Consider the following 22,087-nt stretch of genomic DNA (forward strand, 5'->3'; position numbering starts at 1 on the left):
AGTTCCTCGGTGACACAAGGAGAATACCAAGTTAATTTACTGATATATTGTTTATTATTATTTTACAAAATTCCAATTTACGGTAATTTACTGATTGATTATTTATTAACTTCGAAAATTCCAATTAAACTGATTGAAATTTATTACCTTCTACCTTGATCTCCTTCCAAAAAGCACACTAATTCCCTATAAGATAAAATAAAATACGGCTCTAACTTCAGTTAGTTTCATTGCATAATTTCAACCCACCTGTTTAACCGCCGGCTTTGTGGTCAATCCCCCGTGGTGGGTATGCGCCATAGCATAGGAAGCAAGCAAGCAAGCAAGCATGGCTGGCGCGAAGACAGCAGTCAAAAGGCTTCGCCGGAACGGCCGCTCGTATGCTTATTCTCTCTGTCTACAATATATATATAATATATATATATATATATATATATATATATATATATATATATATACGTAGCTGCCAGGCCTGTGTTCCTTCTACCCAGCGTGAGTTGCCTTGCGTGCGGCGTCTCGGTAATACATCGTGCCTGTGTAGAGTTTGTAAGCCGTTCCAGGCGTCTGTCGTTGGTGTTCTTCCCATCCAACTCGTAGCTCATGCCCACTAAGTAAGATAAGCGATGAAAGGGCAGGATTACTTCAAATTGCAAAAAAAAATTCATTACTGGTCTAGAGTAAACGCTTTAGAAAGCGGAAAGTACATCTTAAAATGAAAGGAATTATAATATGAAGAATAAATATTCAATAATTGAAAATGCCACAGAAAACGAAAAGATCCAAATTTGTTAGGAAATTTTGGTCGATTCCCCCATAATAAATACCAGGAAGAGCCTTTGAGTGAAACAGGCCCTTTTTGCAGCATTAAAGAGCAGTGCAATACTCCGTTATCTTGTTTGTGGTTTTAGTGTTCTTTTCTAATGGCTATTTAATATTTACGAAAACAAATTTTCTACACTCTCGAATAATGGGGTCTTAATTATCCACTGCACTATTGGAGCGTTATACCGTGCTCGGTATTCAGGTAAAAGCCAACGGACTGGGTGTTTTACTGGATAAGCGGATGCGCGAACTTGAACGCACTACACGGTGCAGCCACCTGGCGGCTTGGAGCTCAATCATACAAACACAGAGATAATAAAGCCGTAACCAAGTGTATCTTACTTTGCTGCTGGTGTAATTTTTCGGCAACAACACAATAACGCCACTACGAAAAAAAATGCAGCAACACCAAAGTAAAATACACTTGTTTACTGCTAAGTTAGCTCTGTGTGTGTTTGAGTTAGCTCTAAGCCGCCAGGTGGCTGCACCGTGAACACCATTGACGTTTTTGAACCCGCTCATCAGGCAAAACGCCTATTCCGCTTGCATTTGCCCGAATACTGGACACGCTAGAACTCGCTATTATCTTAGTAATCCTCATCGTCATCATGATCAGCTTATTTCTATGTCCACTGCAGGACGAAGGCCTCTCCCTGCGGTCTCCAATTACCCCTGTCTTGCGCTAGCTGATTCCACCTTGCGTCCGCAAATTTCCTAACTACATCACCCCACCTAGTTTGCTGCCTTCCTCGACTGCGCTGCTCTTCTCTTGGTACCCATATTATGTAACTCTAATGGTCCACCGATTGTCCATCCGACGCATTACTTGGCCTGCCCACATCCATTCTTGCCCCATTTCCTCTCTGATCCATACCGCTGTTTTCCTGGCTCTTAACGTTAGGCCTAACATTTCTCGTTCCATCGCTCTTCTTGCGGTCCTTAACCTGTTCCCAAGCTTCTTCGTTATCCTCCAAGTTTCTCCCCCATATGTTAGCACCGGTAGAATGCAATGATTGTACACTTTTCTTTTCAATGACAGTGGTAAGCTCCCATTCATTCTTCTGTAAATTTCCTTCTCATGATCAGGGTCCCCTGTGAGTAGTTGACCTAGATAAACGTACATCCTTTAGAGAGTCTAGAGGCTGGCTGGCGATCCTGAATTCTTATTCCCTTGCGAGACCTTAGTAATACTGCCTTGTAAATCCCGTATCGGTATCTCAGAGTGACACAAAGCCGTATTAAAGCACCGAAGCGTCTAAGGAGATCCTACGGAAGCGGGTGCACGTCCAATCAACACTTCTCTTCCTGTCGCAGAAGCTCTGCAGCTATGTCTTTGGTCTAGGTCAGGAGTTTGAAACCGACAGGGGCAGCTGCATTTCGACTGGGGTGAAATACAAAACCACTCGTGTAGCAAGATGTACGTGCCGTTAGAACCGCAGGGGGTTCGATTATTACAGATTCCGCCGCTATGGTGTGCACCATAATCCGATTGTGATTTTGTCACGTACAGCTGAATATTTCATTTAAGGGTTAACACTTCTGCCACGATGCGATGTGCCGTGTGAGGCAATGACAATTTTTACTTTCTCGGAGGTTAATAATAATGGCGCACAACAACGCTCCAAGCGAACAAGTCTCGCAGTGTAATTTGTGTTCTACGCAGACAAACAGCAGTGCAGGTGCACGCAAGTTAGCGTTTACCATCAACTCGCCCCTCTCGTGCATCACTAAAAGCTGAAGAAATTAACATTAGTCGTTAACATCACCGCTAGTTGTCAATCAAAGCAAACAGCACAGAAAGTTTCACTTCAGTCAATTCCCATAGTGCGTGGGATCAGCATGATCCCACGCACTGTGGTAGGCTATCAGCGAAGCCTCTCGGTGGTCGGCATTTTTCTTGTCCTGTCCGTGAACAAAAATTATCATATCAGCAATGGCTCATACCCCCGTAAGCAAGCAAAAATGTACTGGCTCATTCCCCTCGTAATGCAGAGGCTACAAGCGCTCTGCAAAGTGAAGCGAACGATGCATACTTCAATTTAAATCACCCATACAACACCCGAACAGCATACGTTTCAATATAGAACAAGCTCAAACAGGCATCCGAACCGCCAGTAAAGCATTGCATGCCCCCCTCAGCACTTAATTGTAGGGGTGGTTTTGCTACAGCTTCGCTGGGCACCCGCTTTACTTTTCTCCCCCATTACTCTGAATAAATAAGAATTTATTAAGAAATAAGGTTTATCCCCCTTATTGGATAACCGCAATAAATTCGGAATATCATCATCATCAATTAAGTGACTTTCTGCAGTCAGCAAAGAAGCAGTTAAAGAAGACAAAAAAGAAGCAGTAGCCAGCCACTGCACCGTTGAGGCCAGGACAGGATCAGCGTTATGAATTCGGAGCCTTCATCGCAGACTCCCACCAAATCGGTAAGTCATTAGAGAAGTTGCACGGCATTTAAATTTTTCTTTACTTGGGCACTTGAGAGAGACGTGTGTGTGGTAATATGAAATTATCGCGAAGTGAGAGCGACAGGAACTTCAGCGTTTTGCTGTAGATCTTCAGACTGGTGTTCTAAGAATGCGTGCGGGTGACGTGCTGGCAGACAAAGCGCGCAAGACTGCTGCTGCTGTATCCCAGAAACCGCGTCTTCGCAGCTATGGGGGTTTTCCTGGAACGAGCAGAAATGCCGAGTGACTCTGTCGGCGTTGCAGGCGACGCACCTCAAGGGTCCACGAGGTGGAACCGGTAGCATGGAAGTGTGCCCTCCGTTCCGCTGGACCCTGACACTCGTTACCACTTCCACATAATGCGACGGTTGCCGTCTCCGCGAAAGCAGCTTCTTTCTTAGCCATTAGTAGTCAGCACTGAGTGCTAGGACGCACGTTCGCCCCACGTTCGTCCAGGCAGGCGCTGGCGAAGTGGTCGATTTGTGGGAGGCACACAAAACATTCCCTTGCCGTTTTGAGACACGACAGCGGGTGGGCGTGAGATTTCAGGTGATGCGCGTTCGCGTCTCACCCAGCGCTGACGGAAGTGGTACGCTGCTCTCGCCTATCGAAGCGTGTGGTGCATTTGGTGAAGCTCCTCCCACGGCTAAAGCTATTGCCGCGAAAGCATCGGCGAGTTGGTTGTTCATCGAACAGCGCTAGAAATGCAGACAGAGGCAAAGGGGTCTTCAAAATGAAATGTTCCGCTGTTCTATGAGCCTATTCTACCCACCTCTTTGGATAAGGTGCTCAATAAATAATTTCGGGAGAACCCATACCACGATGATTTTCAAAGGGTAAAGGCCAAACTACACGTACGCGTGCCGGCGCGCGAAAGCTCTCGCCCACGCGCCTCACGCATGCGCAAATGGTGCAGGACTGATCGTACGCATCGAAACGCGGCTCGAGCACAGATATCTGACGTTTACGCACGCTAAGAAATAGCGTTATCTAATATGGCGACACCCATGGCTCCCACTTCAGCATGGATTCTTGCGATGGCTACGGTCTCACTCGCGTTGGTCACCAGTAACTATCGAAATGAGCTTTCATTTTCTATAAACTCACTTGAAACGTAAGTTATGAGCGCATAATGTTTCCAATTTCTGAGATCGTTCTGCGATTCCGGCGACCGTAGGCCTAACGATACGCATCCGCATAGCAACAAGAGGATTGTCGCTAATGAATTGTCTTGGCTTGGGTACGTTTAGCACGAGGCACCAGACGTTATTATGTCTAGCGAGGCGAAAATGTGAGCCAAGTGGGAGCGCGCTTGTGCGGGTCTTATAAGACTATAACGAAAGCGTTCCGTGAAGTGGTCAAACAGCCTTCTCGGGCTGTTAACGCTGCTGTTTTATGTCTTTAGCAACGAAGTGTACGTTACTGCGTTCGATTCGCAAGCTTGAAAATAGTTGTATAAATCCGTTCTGCGTTTCATAACCATTTTACGTGACATCACTTCTCATAACAATTAGAAATTATTTGTGTAACACCCCGAGATGGCGGCGGTCATGAATCGAACATAAAATCGTCTTAAACCACCATTACTCACGAGGCTCGGCAAACGCGAGGCGCGTGGGCGAGAGCTTTCGTACGCCCGCACGCATGCGTGTAGCTCGGCCGAAATGTGTTAGCATTAAGTTAATATAGTGCCACAACGTATTCTCACCACCAAAACGAGTTATGAATGAGGCGTGTACCGCAGTGGGACTCCTCTTTCGCATTTCTCTAAGAAAACTCCGTGCCATCCAGACCCGCCGCCAAGGAGCCTGCACACTGCCTCCCAAATGCATGGCGCGCCGGTGCGTGCGAACGCTGGAAACTCATAGATGGAAAGAGTAGATGACGCAGGCTGCGCCATCTACTGGCACTGCCAGAAATTCCGCGCGTGGCCGCCGAGACAAGAAGTGTGGCGCGCCGGTGCCTGCGAGCACTTAGAATCATTCTCGAGCTTGGCCGCACGCTCAGTGGGACATACTCATAGTGGCCGAAGTTGGCGAGAAGTTCATTGATGGGTGGCACACAATCAGTGCATTCATGGTGCAGCTCTCTAAAGCGTTGGCGATAAAGGCGTTCATTGAAAAGCGTCACATACCCAGTGCATTCGTGGTGCAGTCTATTTATGCATGGCGTTGCTGTCATTGAGGAACCCTTGTGACGTTGGCTCGTTTCCGCTCAGCATCAGAGCAACACAAGGGATCTTTTTCGTCATTGTAGAGTGGCACATTCCCAGTGGCACGTGCCTAGTCAGCAAAGTTGGCGTCGAATAGGCTCACTGAAAAGAGGCACACACCTATTGGCACATACCCGTGAACCAAGTCGGCATCGAAAATTTCATTGGAGACCAGCGCAGACCGAGTGCCACTTGCCCATTACTGCACATCGCCGTCAAAGAATTTCTTCGAAGAGCGGTACCTACCCACTACCGCATACACAGTGATCCATGTTCGCCTGAAAGCCGTTCGTTGAATTAAGAGCGGGGCGTATGCACACATTGCCACATATTCAGTGACCCAAGTGGTTGGCTTCTAACTCTGTTACCTGAGCGCAGCAGCATGATGCGCTGCACATTCGACTACTGACTTACCCAGTGTCACAGATAGGTGGGAAAACTGTTAAGTACAAACGTACATAGATGAGAATCACCAGCTCTTCCCCTACCGGAAAATGGGGGTAAGCGAAACTTGTCCTGGGTCCGCCTTGTGTTTGAAGGTTATGCTTCTTGTGGTTAACTTGACCATGACCAAAGGAAGGTCAGGTGACTTGGTCGGCGTTGGCGGAGTGCCGCAACTTCAGCGGCTCTCACGGTAGGATCGGCCTGTCAACGACGCGTCGTTTCACGGGCGATGTCCTGCCGGCATTCGGCGAGAGCTGCCACTTGTTCAGGGGTACGCACAATGCGTGGCCGACCCATCGTTTTTCCGAGACTGAACTGAACGGAAACGAAGCGGGCGCAGCGCGCGCGAAACCCTTTCATGCCCTCTCCCTTCCAGACGGAAGCGAAACGGCTCCGATTTGCTGTGCACGTGGCGTAAGCGCGCGCCTACGCAGCTGCCACCGTGGCTAATAGACAGTTTTAGTTACACGTACTCCACGACTTCACGTACGCAAACGTGAACAGTCTACGTACCTTACGTGCACGCCATCTGAAACACTTTTAGCTACACGTACGCGACGCACCACGTAGCTAAATCTATCTCGAAATATGAACAATTCAATTCAAGATGAGTATTTCAGCGAAGCCAGTGATGTGCATTGATGCGTGCCGGTCATCGTCTCCGCAATGCCCGGAAGTGTGTTGTGCAAGCGTTATCTGCTGTCATCGTTGACATGGAATGAAATAGATGACCGGTCATCCTGTCTCCATGTTTCCATGCAAGCCATCTGCGCGCGCTCAGCACGCTATAGCTTGTTCGTGATCTCGCGAAACCCCCGCGCGAAGCTGTCTATGTGCGCAAGAAACGCACGTAAAAAATCGAATATCACGTGCGTCCGTGAGACCAGCGCGCGGCCGCTACGTTCTGCGCATGCGCACTGCTTACACGTAGAAGCTCTACGTACGCAAAGCCTCTACGTACGTGTAACTAAAACTGTCTAATGACTCACGCTCCGGCGCCGGTGAGCCGCCGCTGCAGCCGGAGCTTTAGCGTTACATCGCCGGTGCAGGCTAGCGTATACAAGCTTCACTTAAAAAAGAAAAAAAAACACGAACATACAAACGATACTCCATCTCAGTAGTTCCTTGCAGCGCTGTGAAAGCTGCAGGACACGTTCGCCAATAGGAAAAAAGTTGTCGCAGTTTCACCTGAAAGGCGAAGTATCAATTGCGATAGCAAATTTGTAGAGTAATACGGATTAATGATATTAGCTTTATCAGCTGTATAAACTTGGACATGCAGCAGGACCGGCAACACGCAGAACTGTTGTCGACGCCGTCGGAGTTTTGCCCGCGTTCGCTCAAAATGCGTGCAGCGTTGGTGACTGTTGCCGGAGCCTCTGATATAAATAGGCACTTGGTGTCGCAGCTAAACGTCGCCTCCCCTCCCCCCCCCCCTCCTCCCCCACGGCCTCTCGCGCGTCGGAAGAAGGCGCGTTTGCTCTACATATATGGTGATTGTAAAGGAGGAAAGAGACGCCTACTTCTGCAGCCCTTAAGCGAGCACGGCGCAGAACGCGCGTTTGTTCTCCGCCGTGCGTTCACTCCCCGTGAAAGCGCGCGCCCCTCGCACCCTTTCACTCGCACATACACATCGAAGCTCACCTTCTCGCGCAGAAAATTAGACTCATGCAGACCCCCACGGGCAGGAACACGCTGAAGATACTGGGCATGAGGGATGCTTGCAGAGAAATTAGCAGCACGGATAGCATACCTAAAGATATTCGAGAGATCATTGAGATCAGCCCGATACCGAGAAACATGCATCCTAAAATACACAAGGCCAGAAGAAAGGCAAGATCGGAAGCACACGAAAGATATTTCGTGGGGAGAAAAGACGTGTTATACGTCGACGCGACCACATACAAGGAACACTCCGGGGCGGTAGTCAGCGTTGTTGATCACCAGCTTAGGGAAAATCAATTGCGCTTCGATCAAAGGCAACAACATCCTCGAGGCTGAGGAAGCGGCAATCGCACTCGCCATCACCCACCAGAGCGAAGAGGCCACTACAGAAATACTTACGGACTCGCAAGAAGCATGCAGAAGGTACAGCAGTGGACGAATATCCACTGTGGCCATCCGCATACTCAAGAGGAGAAAAATCACCTTCTCGAGATGCTTCATTACGTGGACACCAGGCCATGAGACTGTGACAGGGAACCAGCGTGCCGACGCCAACGCCCGAGCATACGCCAACCGGGGGGCGCACCACGACGGGGAACTGGACACAGTCACCAGACGCTATGGAGCAACTTTAGAAAATCAAAGAGCCCTAAGGAGGATCTACCCCCCTCCCCACAAAGACCTTAGTAGAGAGCAGTCGGTCGCCTGGAGACAACTGCAGACTAATACATACCACAATCTGAGTTTACTCAGCAAAATCTATCCGGCAACATATGACAATAAATGCCCGCTATGCGGGGAACGCGCGACGCTTTACCACGTTACATGGGCTTGCCAAAAACCAAATGTAGCGCCAGTACACAAAACACCAACACCGGAGCAGTGGGAGGCTGCGCTATCCTGCTCGAAGCCTGAAGAACAGCTCAAGCTGATCGACAGAGCTCGCAAGATGGCAAAGGCCACAGGGGCCCTGGACTGAGGGCTCCACCTACGCCGGGAAACCTCCTTTGTAAAAATAAAGTTTTTCATTCATTCATTCATTCGCACATACAGCGTTCGGCGACGATTTCATCTCCATTGACGTCATACGGAACCTCACGGCGACGGCGACGGCGATGCCGACGGCAGAAATCTGCTTTTGAGTGTTCATATAATTGCTATCGCAATAAAACGAAAGCCCCTCCACCCCCCACTATGTGATGCACCGCGCCGCGTCGTCTGCTCGTCGTTTATTCGGAGGTACTCTGGCCTCTGCTCGCCTCCCTTGTCGGTACTTCCTCGCCGCAGTTGATGTAGCGTGCCCTGGCTGCAGTTGGCGTCGAGATGCGACATGCTGCATTTCGCGCCGGCCTCGTCCCCCAGAATGGACCGCATCCGCTTCTTGTCGAGCAAGATGGGCTGGTGGTTAGCTGTGATTACGGAAGGCGCGAAAACCGACTTCTCTATAGTCCAACGTGTGCGTCGCGCCGCGCCGCCTACACGCGTGCGCATTTTATACGAAACTAGTAGTTTCAGGATGATACGAAACTGCGAACTTGCTGCACGCGCCGCCACCAGTATCCGTCAGCCCATCTTGCTCGATGAGACGCGAATGCGGTCCATTCTGAGTGACGAGGCCGGCGCGAAATGCAGCATGTTGCATCTCGACGCCGGCTGCCTGCAGCGGGGGCACGCCGACGAACGCCGGATACACCGGCCACCGCCTCGCGCCGAGCTATAAAGTGTTTCACTTTCGCTGCCGTGGCGTCTCCGTGCCGAGTGCGCTTGCGCTTCAACGCTACGTCGGACTATAATGTGGCCTTTAGAAGACTGCGCACCGACCTCGAGTATCGTCCCGATACTCGTGGTCGGCTAAGTTTGGCTAAGAACAAGCCAAGCCAAACCAAGATAAGCAAACGAAAACAAAGTTAAAGTTATGGAAGGGCCACCAGCTTCGCTGTGTGGCCAGTCTTCGCACCACATAGTGTGAAGCTGCGCCTATTTTCTTTTTTTTTCAAATTAGAGTCATGTGCTAAAGTTTAATGTGGGACTGGCAAACAACTCAATGTTCTAGGAGAGGTGCCTAAATTTAGAGAAATCACTGACACTCAAAATTTTCATCGACCATACTGGCCTCCAAATCGCCCAAATTAGCCAGAGGTGGGTGTGTCCTCACCTACTTTGACAACGAGTATAATTGTGGGTTGTTGACGATGTCTGAAAAGTGGTTCATTTCTCTGCTTCCTCAATCACATATTTTACAGTAGTTCTTACACTTCTGTGGACTTATTAGTGCCATGTGATCTGCAACATGCTTCTACAGCTCTTGCATTTGGAATACACGGTTCACAAAAGAAACAAAACGCTTCATGTCGCTCCACACCAGCTACATTGGTTTGCCGTCATATGCTGGCCGTGATATGGTGATATTCTTAAAAGGAGGTGTCCAGCAGCGGCAGCCATATAGTCTACATGGTATGTGCTGCCATCAACTTTGACAATCTCAATAAGTTTCGTCAACGGAGCCTTTACCATATCGTCACTCCAAGGATCCTACCCCTTTTGTGAAAGTCACCCCTGCATTTCTTCTTTAAGGCTACTTATTTTTCTTGCCTCACCGAGTAGTATAGCGGGTTGTCCATGACTATCACACTGTCCGGGGGAAGACGTAGTAGTTGTTGTTCTTAGAATCCCGTTTCACAGTGGGGCCCGTTCATACCTTCGTTGTAGTCTCCTATGCCCTTTTTCGCTAGGAATATATGTCCGGCACCTTGCACAAAGCCACTCTCGTCCCCGCAGTGCGTCACAATTATTCGGGTCCCCTTACCACTTAGGTTCTACAGGCCAACTGAGAGACCGGCCCTCCATGCTTGTTCAGCAGTTTTCGCACTCTCGTCGGCCCACACCTTATCTGTCTTGTGACCTACTATTAACCCACGTTTCGCGAAGGTATGAAAATGGACCTACCTTGCCAGCCGCAATTCTCTAACTCGCCGCCAGTACTTGCACCGGCACCGAACTATGCGAGTATGGTCTCCATAAGAGTTGCTTTGAGTGACCGTTGCATCGTTGCTGGTGAAAGTGAGGACAGCCTTTCATCCTCGTTGATGTGAGAGGCAAGCTGTAGCACCTTCTGGATTTCGTTACTCTTGAAAGAGTCATTCACTACTGGTCGTGGTGCGCTCAAGTCGAAATCGTCGAGCTTCCTTTTCCGTTCGCGACCTCTACCGCCGCGGGAAAACATCTTCGCGTACGCCACCTCGCCGTTTCTTTGACGTTCAGAAACTCAATGATACAGGTATCGTTCGCTGGGGTTTGTGAGGAACGCGGTTCCCTTTATGACAACGTTCATACTGGCGCTCTTACCGAGCTCTTCTATCACCGCACCAAACATATTTAGCGTTACTGAAGTTGCTTCTGTCGGAAAATACTGGATCATTGATACATAGCCCTCCGGAGATTCATCCGATGCCCTTTCAGCGGTCATGACGCACCGTTCTAGAGTGGAGTAGCAAAGTATTGGTGCATTGAACAATTAGGCTTTTTGGGTGTTTCACATCGTCATCGTATCACCGGGAGCTAATGTTGTGGCGCCATCAGCTAACATCAAACCACATTTACGGCTCAGAACCGCCTCTGTAGTCCTAGAAGCATCAAATCAAACAAGTCATTCAACTAATAACGCCAAAACACTACTAATGATTTGCCCTCGGCCTGAGCTGAGACTAAGCGATAACGAATATGACCACTTATTGCTTGCTGTCCGCGCGACGAGCCAGTAACAAGAACGAATTGGGATCGAAGCGCACGGTTTAGTCTGTATCGGCGCTGCCATATTGCTATACGTCGTCGCGGTTAGGATGGCTATTACGGTTACCAGCAGGTAACCGCCACAATAATTTAGCGTATTTGACGTGCATGCGCGGTGCGCCTAAGGTATCACTTATCGATATAACGCATCATCAAATAAGCTAAGCTAAAACCCTCTTATCTCGTTAATAATCAGACAGTTATGCCCTGAACTATATTCTGCTGCGCAAGGATATTGTCTGTGCACACCTAGTACTAGTGCTCCCTCTCACGTTAGTTGTGAGATGATGTACAGATAGCTGAAGTACCAAAAGGATGCTTATGCATCAGTACATGGAAAAGCATGTTAGCACCAGCCAGCACGTCAGTCAAGAGCAGCTGCACAGCAGAAACGGCGCTATAGTCTGTAAGGCCTCTCACAATGCTGCCGCGGTGAGGCGCGCGGCTACTAAAGCCCTTTACCGGCGTTACAGGTCTCGCACCTTGAGATAATCTTAGCGCATGCGACAGACGCTGTTAATGTTGCCGTTCACTTATCTGTGTCCTGGCAGCTACTGTATGATGTATCCCCTTTCACATGCTGCACTAGACAGCGGATGAGACCTCGTCGTACTCGAGCTCACGTTGCACTTACGTACATCGCCTACAACCCCAGGCTGCCTCGGCTGGCACTATAACCTGTGGCGGCTTCTACTATGTCCATTATCGGCCAGTCGGGCGAGACAGCAGCAGCAAGCGCCTGCAAAGTGGCGTGAAACGACAAAGAAGATTTTGGCTTTTAGGACGTCTCTGGCTTTGAGAGGAGGCTGCATAAGCCAAAAAAGCAAAAGAAATGACGGTTAGCGATGCCACCTTGAAATACCCGCACCCGTCCGCCGCAACCTCATGGGCTTTTTTTTTTTTTGCTTGACCATGGTTGTTTATCTGCAAAGATTGTCTCTGCCCTATAATAAAAGAGTCAGAGATTGACATCATCAAGATTCGAGGACACTTTATGCACGACAAACACTCTAGTGCGGGATGAATGTCGAGGATAATGACACTAGCATGAAGCGATGTAGCGACAGATCATATTGCCACGACTGGGACTCGTCATTTATGAAGTGTGTATGCAGCCGAACTCCTCTGTGACGTTGTCCTCCCGACACGCTGTATGAGGCAAACGACACAGCAGCGCCGTTGTGATGTCGAGTGCTTAATAAAATCACGCGCAAAGACGTACATCCGTTGCCAAGAATCGATGATGCCATTGACTTCCTCCGGGGCGCTGAATAATTCTCATGTCTAGACCTCCGATCCGGGCATTGGCAAATACGCATGCACGAAGCGGACAAGGACAAGACAGCCTTTGCAACACCAGACGGACTTTACGAGTTCAATGTCATGCCCTTCGGTTTATGTATAGCTCCTGCAACATTTGAAACGCGTGATCGCGACAGTTTTACCCGACCTTAAGCGGAAGACCTGTTGGGTTATTTATATGACATCGTTATTTTTTCTGCAACTTTTCGTCAGCACCTTGAGCGTTTGGACGAAATTTTCACATGCGTTTCCAACGCTGGACTCCAAATCAACACAACGAAATGACATTTTGCCCGAAATAGCATCAAAGTGTTGGGCCACCTTATCAGTAAAGATGGTTTTCAACCAGATCCCGACAAGGTTGTGGCCGTGCTTCGCTTCCCTCGCCCCGAAAATCTAAAATAATTAAGAAGTTTCTTGGGCCTGGCATCCTACTTTTGCCGCTTCATCAGTCATTTTGCTGCTATGGCGTCGCCGCTGCGCAGGTTGCTGTCGTCGGGTACGACTGCGAACTTTCTTTCCAAGCCCTCAAGCAAACCTTAACAACCGACCATGTCCTCTGTCACTTAGATGAGAACGCACCAACTTGTTTGCACATCGACGCTAGTGGCCATGGGATCGGTGCTGTCCTTCTACAGCGTGATACCACTACACGAGAGAGAGTTGTTGCTTATGCCAGTCGCGCATTAACGGCTGCCGAAAAGAACTGCTCAATAACAGAACAGGAATGCCTAGTTCGGGCCATACAAAAGTTTAGACCATATCGTTATGGACCCCACTTCATGGTCAAAACCGGCCACCACGCCTTTTGCTGGTTGTCAATGCAAAATTTGGCTGGACGCCTTGGTCGCTGAGTGGTCCGGTTACAAGAGTACGATTTTGACGTTGCCTACAAGTCTGGGAAAAAGCATCAAGATGCCGACGCTTTGCTCCGCTGCCCCCTACCACTACTTTCTTCGAGCACGTCTATCAATTGCTCGCCACTTGTCGGTTAGTCGCCACTTAAGTTATTACCTCTAGCGGTTAATGCCAGGTTATCTTCAAATCGCGTCTCTCAGTTCGCCTCGTTTCAACGTTCTGACCCCTACTGGAACAGCATTATCCAACACTTGTGCGGAACTACTTCTGCACCAAATGCCAGATTACGTCGACAACTGCGACTATTTAAGCTCGACAACGATGTGCTGCACCGCTACATTTAGAACTCCGACGGACACCACTGGGTACCTTTTCTTCCACGGCCGCTGCGCACACAAGTCGTTGAAGGCTTTCACGATGACCCATCTGCTGGCCATTTGGGTGTCCACAAAACATACCACCACGCTACACACTAACAGATATGATCTCACTGTATATCGGGCCAAAACATCGCAACGGGGACAAACATTTACCTTTTGTGACGTTTTCTCACAATACCGCTATCCAACAAACTACCGGGTACTCACCTTTCTACGCCGCTTTCTTCAATCCCCAACTAACACCTCGGCCAGTATACCCGAACAGTTCGTCTCGAGACTTGACGAATGTCGTCAATGTCCTCGCTTCAACACAGAAGTCGGTCAGCTAGACCGCAAGTTACGTTACGACATCTCTCGTCGAGATGTCTTCTTTCCTCCTGAAGAGGAAGTGCTCCTTTGGACGCCCATTCGTACACCCCGTTTATGTGAGAAGTTTGAATCCCGCTTCCTTGGACCCTACATTATTATTGAACAATCATCCCCCGTGAACTATTGCGTTACTCCCGTGGAGCTTTCTTTCAACCTTCGTTATTATGGTTCGGAGATCGTTCACGTTTCGCGTCTCAAACGATTCATTCGGCGTTTCCCTCCTGGCTAAGTCGCGGCCTGGCTGGCCGCTTGCGCGCACGGGGAAATTAGTGTGAGCATTATTCATACGCTTCATATTCTTATCTGTACATACTCATCATCACCGTTTCGGGGCCTGGTGGTGGGGCTCTCGCTCGAGAGAATAAAGAAGAGGCTGACTGCCCAAGCCTTGTTTCAAAATAGATAACATGAACAAATAATGAACATGAACTATGCCACCGCATTTGCCGATTTATTATTGTCCAACCTTTACAAACGGCCACAAACCTGCGTTTTCTCTCTTTTCCTATCTATCATGTCCTTAAAGCGTCAGCTTTTAATCCAAACTCGAAAGGCGCGCGAGCTGTCGCCCGCCCTTTCGCTTTGCCGAGATAAGCGAACAACAACGTGTTTTCTGGACGCGCGTGAGACCGCAGCCACGAGCGAAACGTGCCGAAATGAAAGTTAGCGCACTCGCCCCGCCGGTCAGGCACCAGCGAAAGACAACGCGGGCACTCAAATAGAGATGCGCTCCTGCTATCGTAAGCCGCCGCACCCCCCCCCCCCCCCCCCTCCATAGCAAGATAACAGAGCAAAACACTTCGCAACGCTGGCATCAGTCTAACCCGGTCCAGGCTACGCTGTGGAGCGTTCGTGTTAAGCGTGCTGACGGCTGTATGTACTATCGACCAAAAACGTTTACGTACCACGGGATCTCAGGACACGCTAAGTATCCAAGCAGCCTTTAAAAGGGCCCTGAACCACTTCTATTGCGATAGCAATTATATGGACTAGAGCACTGCACGGACCGATTTTTGCAGCCCGGGCCCGGCCCGGGCCCGTTTTTACATTGGGCGGTCCGCCCGAGCCCATCAAAACCTTTATGGCGAGACCCGGGCCCGGCCCGGGCCCGCAAATAATCTACGTTACCCGCCCGGCCCGGCCCGCCGCCCCTTTACCTTAGGCCCGAGCCCGGCCCGAGCCCGGCTCGAAACCGGCCCGAACCCGGCCCGAAACCGAAAAATACATGTTTTTCAGAGTTGAGAAGCCCGAGAATAACTCGCTGCACTTTACATGCACACCATCAGAAAGTCCGAGCCCGGCCCGGGCCCGCGTCAAAAAACCCGAGCCTGGCCCGGGCCCGGGTCAGAAAGCACACGCCGTGCCCGAGCCCGGCCCGAGCCCGTGAAAACACTGCTCTACCCGGCCCGGCCCGGCCCGTGGGCCGGGCCGGGCTCGGGCTTACCCGAAAGCCCGAGCCCGTGCAGTGCTCTCATATGGACACTTTAACCGGATTTTGCCGTCGCTGTCGCCGCCGTGAGGTTCCGTATAAAGTCCAAGGGCGATAAAATCGTCGCCGCGCGCCGTATGCGCGAGTGAAAGCGCGCGGGGGACGCGCGCTATCACGGAGAGCGAACGCACGGCGGAAAGCAAACTCGACCGTCGCGCGAAAGGCCGTGGAGGTATGGGAGGGAGGTAGGGAGGGAGGGGGGGAGGCGGGGCGACGCTGTGCTGCATCACCAAATGCTTGTCTTGCAATCGGGCGCAAGGGGAACTGGCCACTCAATCTCCCACGCGAAAGCAAGAAAGCGGGAAGGCATCGCGGGAGGGAGGGGGGGGGCAGCTTCTCCTCTGCCAACAACTTCTCCTCTGCACAACTACTCTACACTTTGCCCGGCGGTGGCGGTCGCCCGCACCGTCTCTCATCTCCGCATGGTATTGACCTTTGTATGCGCTGTGCATTCGCCGCTCAGTTTTCGTTGAAGCGATAGACCGCGCGAACCTTCGCCCTCTGTGGTGGCTGCGCTTGCTGCCAGCGTTTAGGCAGTCGTTGTCTGCGGTCATTCAGTGTGATCTATTAATGTTTGCTTGTGCGCGCTGACACTACGCTTGTTAATTCAGTTAGTAAGCGAATGTGTCCAAGTTTATGCAGACGATAAAACTACTATCCCTACTCCGAATAGCTCTCTACTAATTTGCTATCGCAATTGATGCTTCGCCTTTTGGGCGAAACTGCGACATTTTTTATCGAAGTGGAGAAATACACTTGAAGTAAAAATAGGCTATTTCAGAAATACTTTGCCGCAAAAAGTACTTCAATGTGTTTAGCAGAAGCGGAGTTATTGGCAATAAAACACGGCCTCCGCTGTGCTCCCCTTCATCCTTGAATGCCTTGTACCGCGAAGCCTACGATGGAGTGGGACGGGGCCACAAAACTCCGCCTTCAATATGTCAGCGTGGCGCGCAGTTGAAATTTCATTTCGGATGTTAACGTAGATGCCACAACTTCCGATTTCGGTGCCTACGACGCACTAAACGTAAGCCAAAGGCGATTGTACACATCGAGTTAGCGTAGACGCCACGACTTCCGGTTTTGGTACCTACGACGCAATAAACGTAAGTCAAACGCGGTTGTCCACTGCACATTCCAATAGCAGCCGCGTATTGGAATGTGCTTTATTACATAATAAAGCACACAGCAGAGAGTGAGGATCATGGCTTCTGTTGAAACGAGAGTGCTTGAGAGAAAGGTTACATCCCGCTTCGCTTGCGAGCTCCAGGCACCGCCTACGACAAAAAAAAAAAAAAAAACTTGGCGGAGATGTTCCCAGCAGCGTAGGCTACCCACGGAATATTTTATTTCACCAAGACCGATGGGTGGTTCAGGGCCCCTTTAAAGGTAACCAGGAAAACCCTACATCACAATGGCGTTCGCATGTACCAGCTGGAAATGCGAATATCAGGCGGCGTTTGGAGGTTGCCAAGATATTGAGCTGTTTGGTCAGATCTCTTGGTGCGTAAACTTTTTTGGTCGATAGTACATACATACATACATACATACATACATATACATACAGACTACATACTACATACATGATCATACAGGCATGCAGCATGCATGAGTCTTTGTGCGGTCCTTAACTTGTTCTCGAGCTTCTTTGTTAACCTCCAAGTTTCTGCGCCGTATGTTAGCACCGGTAGAATGCAATGATTGTACACTTTTCTTTTCAACGACAGTGGTAAGCTCCCAGTCAGGATTTGGCAATGCCTGCCGTATGCACTCCAACCCAATTTTATTCTTCTGTAAATTTCTTTCTCATGATCAGGGTCCCCTGTGAGTAATTGACCTAGATAAACATATTCCTTTACAGATTCTAGAGGCTGACGGGCGATCCTGAATTCTTGTTCCCTTGCCAGGCTATTGAACATTATCTTTGTCTTCTGCATATTCATCTTCAACCCAATTCTTGCACTTTCTCGATGAAGGTCCTCAATCATTTGTTGTAATTCCTCTCCATTGTTGCTCAATAGGACAATGTCATTTGCAAACCGAAGGTTGCTGAGATATTCGCCATTGATCCTCACTCCTAATCCTTCCCAGTCTAAGAGCTTGAATACTTCTTCTAAGCATGCAGTGAATAGCATTGGAGAGATTGTGTCTCCTTGCCTGACCCCTTTCTTGATAGGTATATTTCTACTTTTCTTGTGGAGAACCAAGGTAGCTGTGGAATCCTTGTAGATATTTGCCAAGATATTCACGTATGCCTCCTCCACTCCTTGATTACGCAATGCCTCTATGACTGCTGATATCTCTACTGAATCGAATGCCTTTTCATAATCTATGAAAGCCATGTAGAGAGGTTGATTGTACTCCGCAGATTTCTCGATTACCTGATTGATGGCATGGATATGGTCCATCGTAGAATACCCCTTCCCGAAGCCAGCCTGTTCTCTTGGTTGATTGAAGTCAAGTGTTGTCCTGATTCTATTGGAAATTATCTTGGTGAATATTTTATACAATACTGAAAGCAAGCTAATGGGTCTGTAATTCTTCAATTCTTTAACGTCTCCCTTCTTATGGATAAGTATAATGTTGGCGGTTTTCCAGCTCTCTGGTACACTTGAAGTGGTGAGTCATTGCGTATAAAGGGCCGCAAGCTTTTCAAGCATGATATCTCCTCCATCTTTGATTAAATCTACTGTTATTCCATCTTCTCCAGGCGCTTTTCCCCTGGTCATATCTTTCAAGGCCCTTCTAACTTCATCGCTAGTTATAGAAGGAGCTTCTGTATCCGGTTCATCACTATTTCGAATGGAAGAAGCTTGGCTGTTTTGGCTATAGTACAGGTCAGTATAGAATTCTTCTGCTGCTTTTACTATGTCATCGAAATTGCTGATGATATTACCATGCTTATCTTTCAGTGCATACATCTTGCCTTGTCCTATGCCTAGTTTTCTTCTTACTGATTTCATGCTGCGTCCATATTTTACGGCTTCCTCAATTTTTCCCACGTTATAATTTCGAATATCCCTTACTTTCTTCTTGTTGATCAGTTTTGACAGTTCAGCGAATTCTATCAGATCTCTTGAGTTGGACACTTTCATATTTTGCCGTTTCTTTATTAGGTCCTTTGTTTCTTGGGAGAGCTTCCCTACAGGTTGCTTTGGTGCCTTACCTCCCACTTCAATTGCTGCTTCTGAGATCAGCCTAGTTACGGTTTCATTCATTAGCTCTATGTTATCTTCATCTTCCTGTTCTAAAGCTGCATATTTGTTTGCGAGCACCAGCCTGAATTGGTCTGCTTTTACCCTGACTGCCTCTAGGTTGGCCTGTTTCCTCTTGACTAATTTCACTTTCTCTCTCTTCAAATTGAGAGAAATCCTAGACCTCACTAACCTATGGTCACTGCACTTAACCTTACCTAACACTTCTACATCCTGCACTATGCTTGGATCGGCAGAGAGTATGAAATACATACATACATACATACATACTTACATACATACATACATACATACATACATACATACATACATACATACATACATACATACATACATACATACATACATACATACATACATACATACATACATACATACATACATACATACATACATACATACATACATACATACATACATGGTTGGGGTTTGGAAAGCTAGTCGGGCCTGAGCGCCCCCGGAAAATGAAAGCTTTCCGCCTATGGTTGCAGCACTGCCAAAGGTACGAGGCGTACACAGGCAATATCCTTGCGCAGCAGTATATAGTTCCGGGCGTAACTGGCTGATTATCGGCTACACTAGAGAGCTTTATTTTTGCTCGCAACATGATATGGTACAGCGATACATTACATGTTAGGATATTGGGGATGCACCTTGTAAATCGAGAATTATAGCGACACTTATCGCCGGTAACCGCAATAGCCACCCTAACCGTGGCAACATGGCAACGCTCATGCAGCGCCAACCTTACCCGCTTCGATCCGAATTCACGCGTCTTACTGGCTCTCCGCCCTGCCATCAAGAAACAAGCGGCAAATTCCGTCGTCGCGAAGTCCCATCTCAAGCTGAGGTCAAATCATTAGGTATGTTTTGTAATTATTGAGGTCGGCTGTTAATTTTCACGCTGCTATCCCTACAGGCACGACACCGATCCGTAAAACTGGGTTGATTTCCAGTTAGCAGACGGCGCCATAGCATTGGTGAAGCGTTGATGATGCGGAATGCTATAAAAAGCCTAATTGTTCACCGCATCATTAATTTACTACCCCGCTATAGCACGGTACGTGATGACGGTAGCGAGCAAACGCCAAGTAGACGCCCAGCAGGTGATGTGGCGCAGGTGAACATTTGTAATGACTTTCGCTCGTACTAGTTGCTAAGGAGGCTGAAAGATAGAGAACTGCAGGGAAAGCTTACAGGTAAAGCGAAGCCCTGCTGTCGCATGCACGTAAACGCACCTTATGGTTACGGCGGCAAACATTTTTTTTTTGTCGTCAATCCACCAACCATGGCGCATGTAAGAGGATGGCAAGCAGACGCTGAGCTGCCGATGCGGCCCAGATGAGCTCATCTTGAGTTGTGCCTTACTATTTGCTTAGAATTCGTGTAGCTTTCACAGTGCTGCATCCAGCTTGTAAGATGGAGTATATATATATATATATATATATATATATATATATATATATATGTAACACAGCTTCGATCGCGGGCAGCACCAGAGAAATGTAATGTTTTATTTGTCACTGAAGTGCGGCACATACCCAATTACACATACTTTTGGACCTAAGTTAGCGTCAAGTAGGTTCATTGAAGATTGGTACCTACCCAGTCGCACTTATCCGGTCACCCAAGTTGGTCCGACTGTTGGATTTGAATCGGGGTACCTCGGCACAGCAGCCCAATGTACCCATTACACCATGGACTACCCATTGAACCAAGCTGGCAGGAACTTGAACTTTATATAGATGCAGACAGACAGACAGACAAACATAACTATAGGCACCGGAAAGTGTGTAAAGCCTCTGATAGGTAACCGCATATAATATACTCAAGTTTATGACGCCGCTTTGAATTATCGTCGCGGTGTTTTGGTATGAATCTCGGAAAGTGAATGCTTCACGTTTCGTTTTTACTCCAGTAACAAATACGTTATCGCCAAGTAACACAAGTACAACTTTGAAATACAGTAATTTATCAATTCAATTAAGCTCATTGTTTATCATTAGTGTTCCTTTAAAAGTGGAGCTTGTTCACAGGTGCCATCGTTGATTCTGCGCAGGGAGAATCTGATGCGAGCTCGCAAAACGAAGACCGCGTTGATGGCCGACGCTTTATGGCATCGCTGTTGTCCTTGTGCCTTATCGGAGTGGTGGCGGGAGCACTGACAGCCGGACTGCTGACAGCGCTGCTCTTCTACTCGCCGTCATCCGTTTTTCCATCGACAAACGACGTACGTGCGAATTTTTCATTAATTTAATGGTGCTTGGTGTCCTGTCCAGTGTACCACGTGCCACAAAAGGCGTTAGCTTCTTATTTGCTAAGAGTCAATCCTTCATTCAATGGCTGCTTGGTTTGTCGGCAATAGTGAACGCTAACGGGATGTGGTACACACGTTTATCTAATCGCCTTATATAACGACCTGTACTACAGATGGTTCAGATGGTACATTAGATTCAGTAGAGATACCACCAGTCCTTGAGGCATTGCGTAATCAAGGAGTAGATGAGGTATACGTGAATATCTTCGGAAATATCCACAAACATTACACAGCTCCATAGGTTCTCCACAAGAAAAGTAGAAAGTTACCTATTGAGAAAGGGGTCAGACAAGGAGACACAATCTCACCAATGCTTTTCCCTGCATGCTTAGAAGTATTGAAGCTCTTAGACTCGGAAGGCTTAGGACTGACGATCAACGTCGATTATCCCAGCAACCTTCGGTTTGCAGGTGACATTGTCCTGTTCTGCAACAATAGCGCCGAATTGCGACAAATGATTCAGGACCTTAATCAAGAAAGTATAATAGTGGGGATGTAGATAAATATGCAGATGATAAAGATAATCTTCAATAGCCTAGCAAGGGAACAATAATTCAGGATCGCTAGTCAGCCTTTAGATCCTGTAAAGGAGCAAGTTTATCTCGCTCAATTACTCGCAGCGGACCCTGATCATGAAAAGGAAATTTACAGAAGAATAATATTGGGTTGGACTCCACACGGCAGGCATAGCAAAATCCTGACTGAGAGCTTACCACTGTCGTTTAAACGAAAAGTGTGTAATCTTTGTATTCTACCGGTACTAACATATGTG

At 48.4% G+C, this 22,087-nt stretch overlaps 1 protein-coding gene across 1 annotated transcript in view; it reads left to right on the forward strand.

Moving 5' to 3' along the window:
* Positions 1–3,159: 3,159 nt before the first annotated feature.
* LOC119444926 (uncharacterized) overlaps positions 3,160–22,087 on the forward strand; it is a 281,467-nt gene continuing 262,539 nt past the window's right edge. Inside the window, exons 1-2 of the mRNA XM_049664800.1 lie at positions 3,160–3,254; positions 21,058–21,228. Coding sequence (XP_049520757.1) covers positions 3,216–3,254; positions 21,058–21,228 — 210 coding nt within the window. The 5' untranslated portion in view covers positions 3,160–3,215. The remainder of the gene's footprint in view (positions 3,255–21,057; positions 21,229–22,087) is intronic.

The sequence above is a fragment of the Dermacentor silvarum genome, chromosome 3, assembly GCF_013339745.2.
Source record: "Dermacentor silvarum isolate Dsil-2018 chromosome 3, BIME_Dsil_1.4, whole genome shotgun sequence".
Classification (NCBI taxonomy): domain Eukaryota; kingdom Metazoa; phylum Arthropoda; class Arachnida; order Ixodida; family Ixodidae; genus Dermacentor; species Dermacentor silvarum.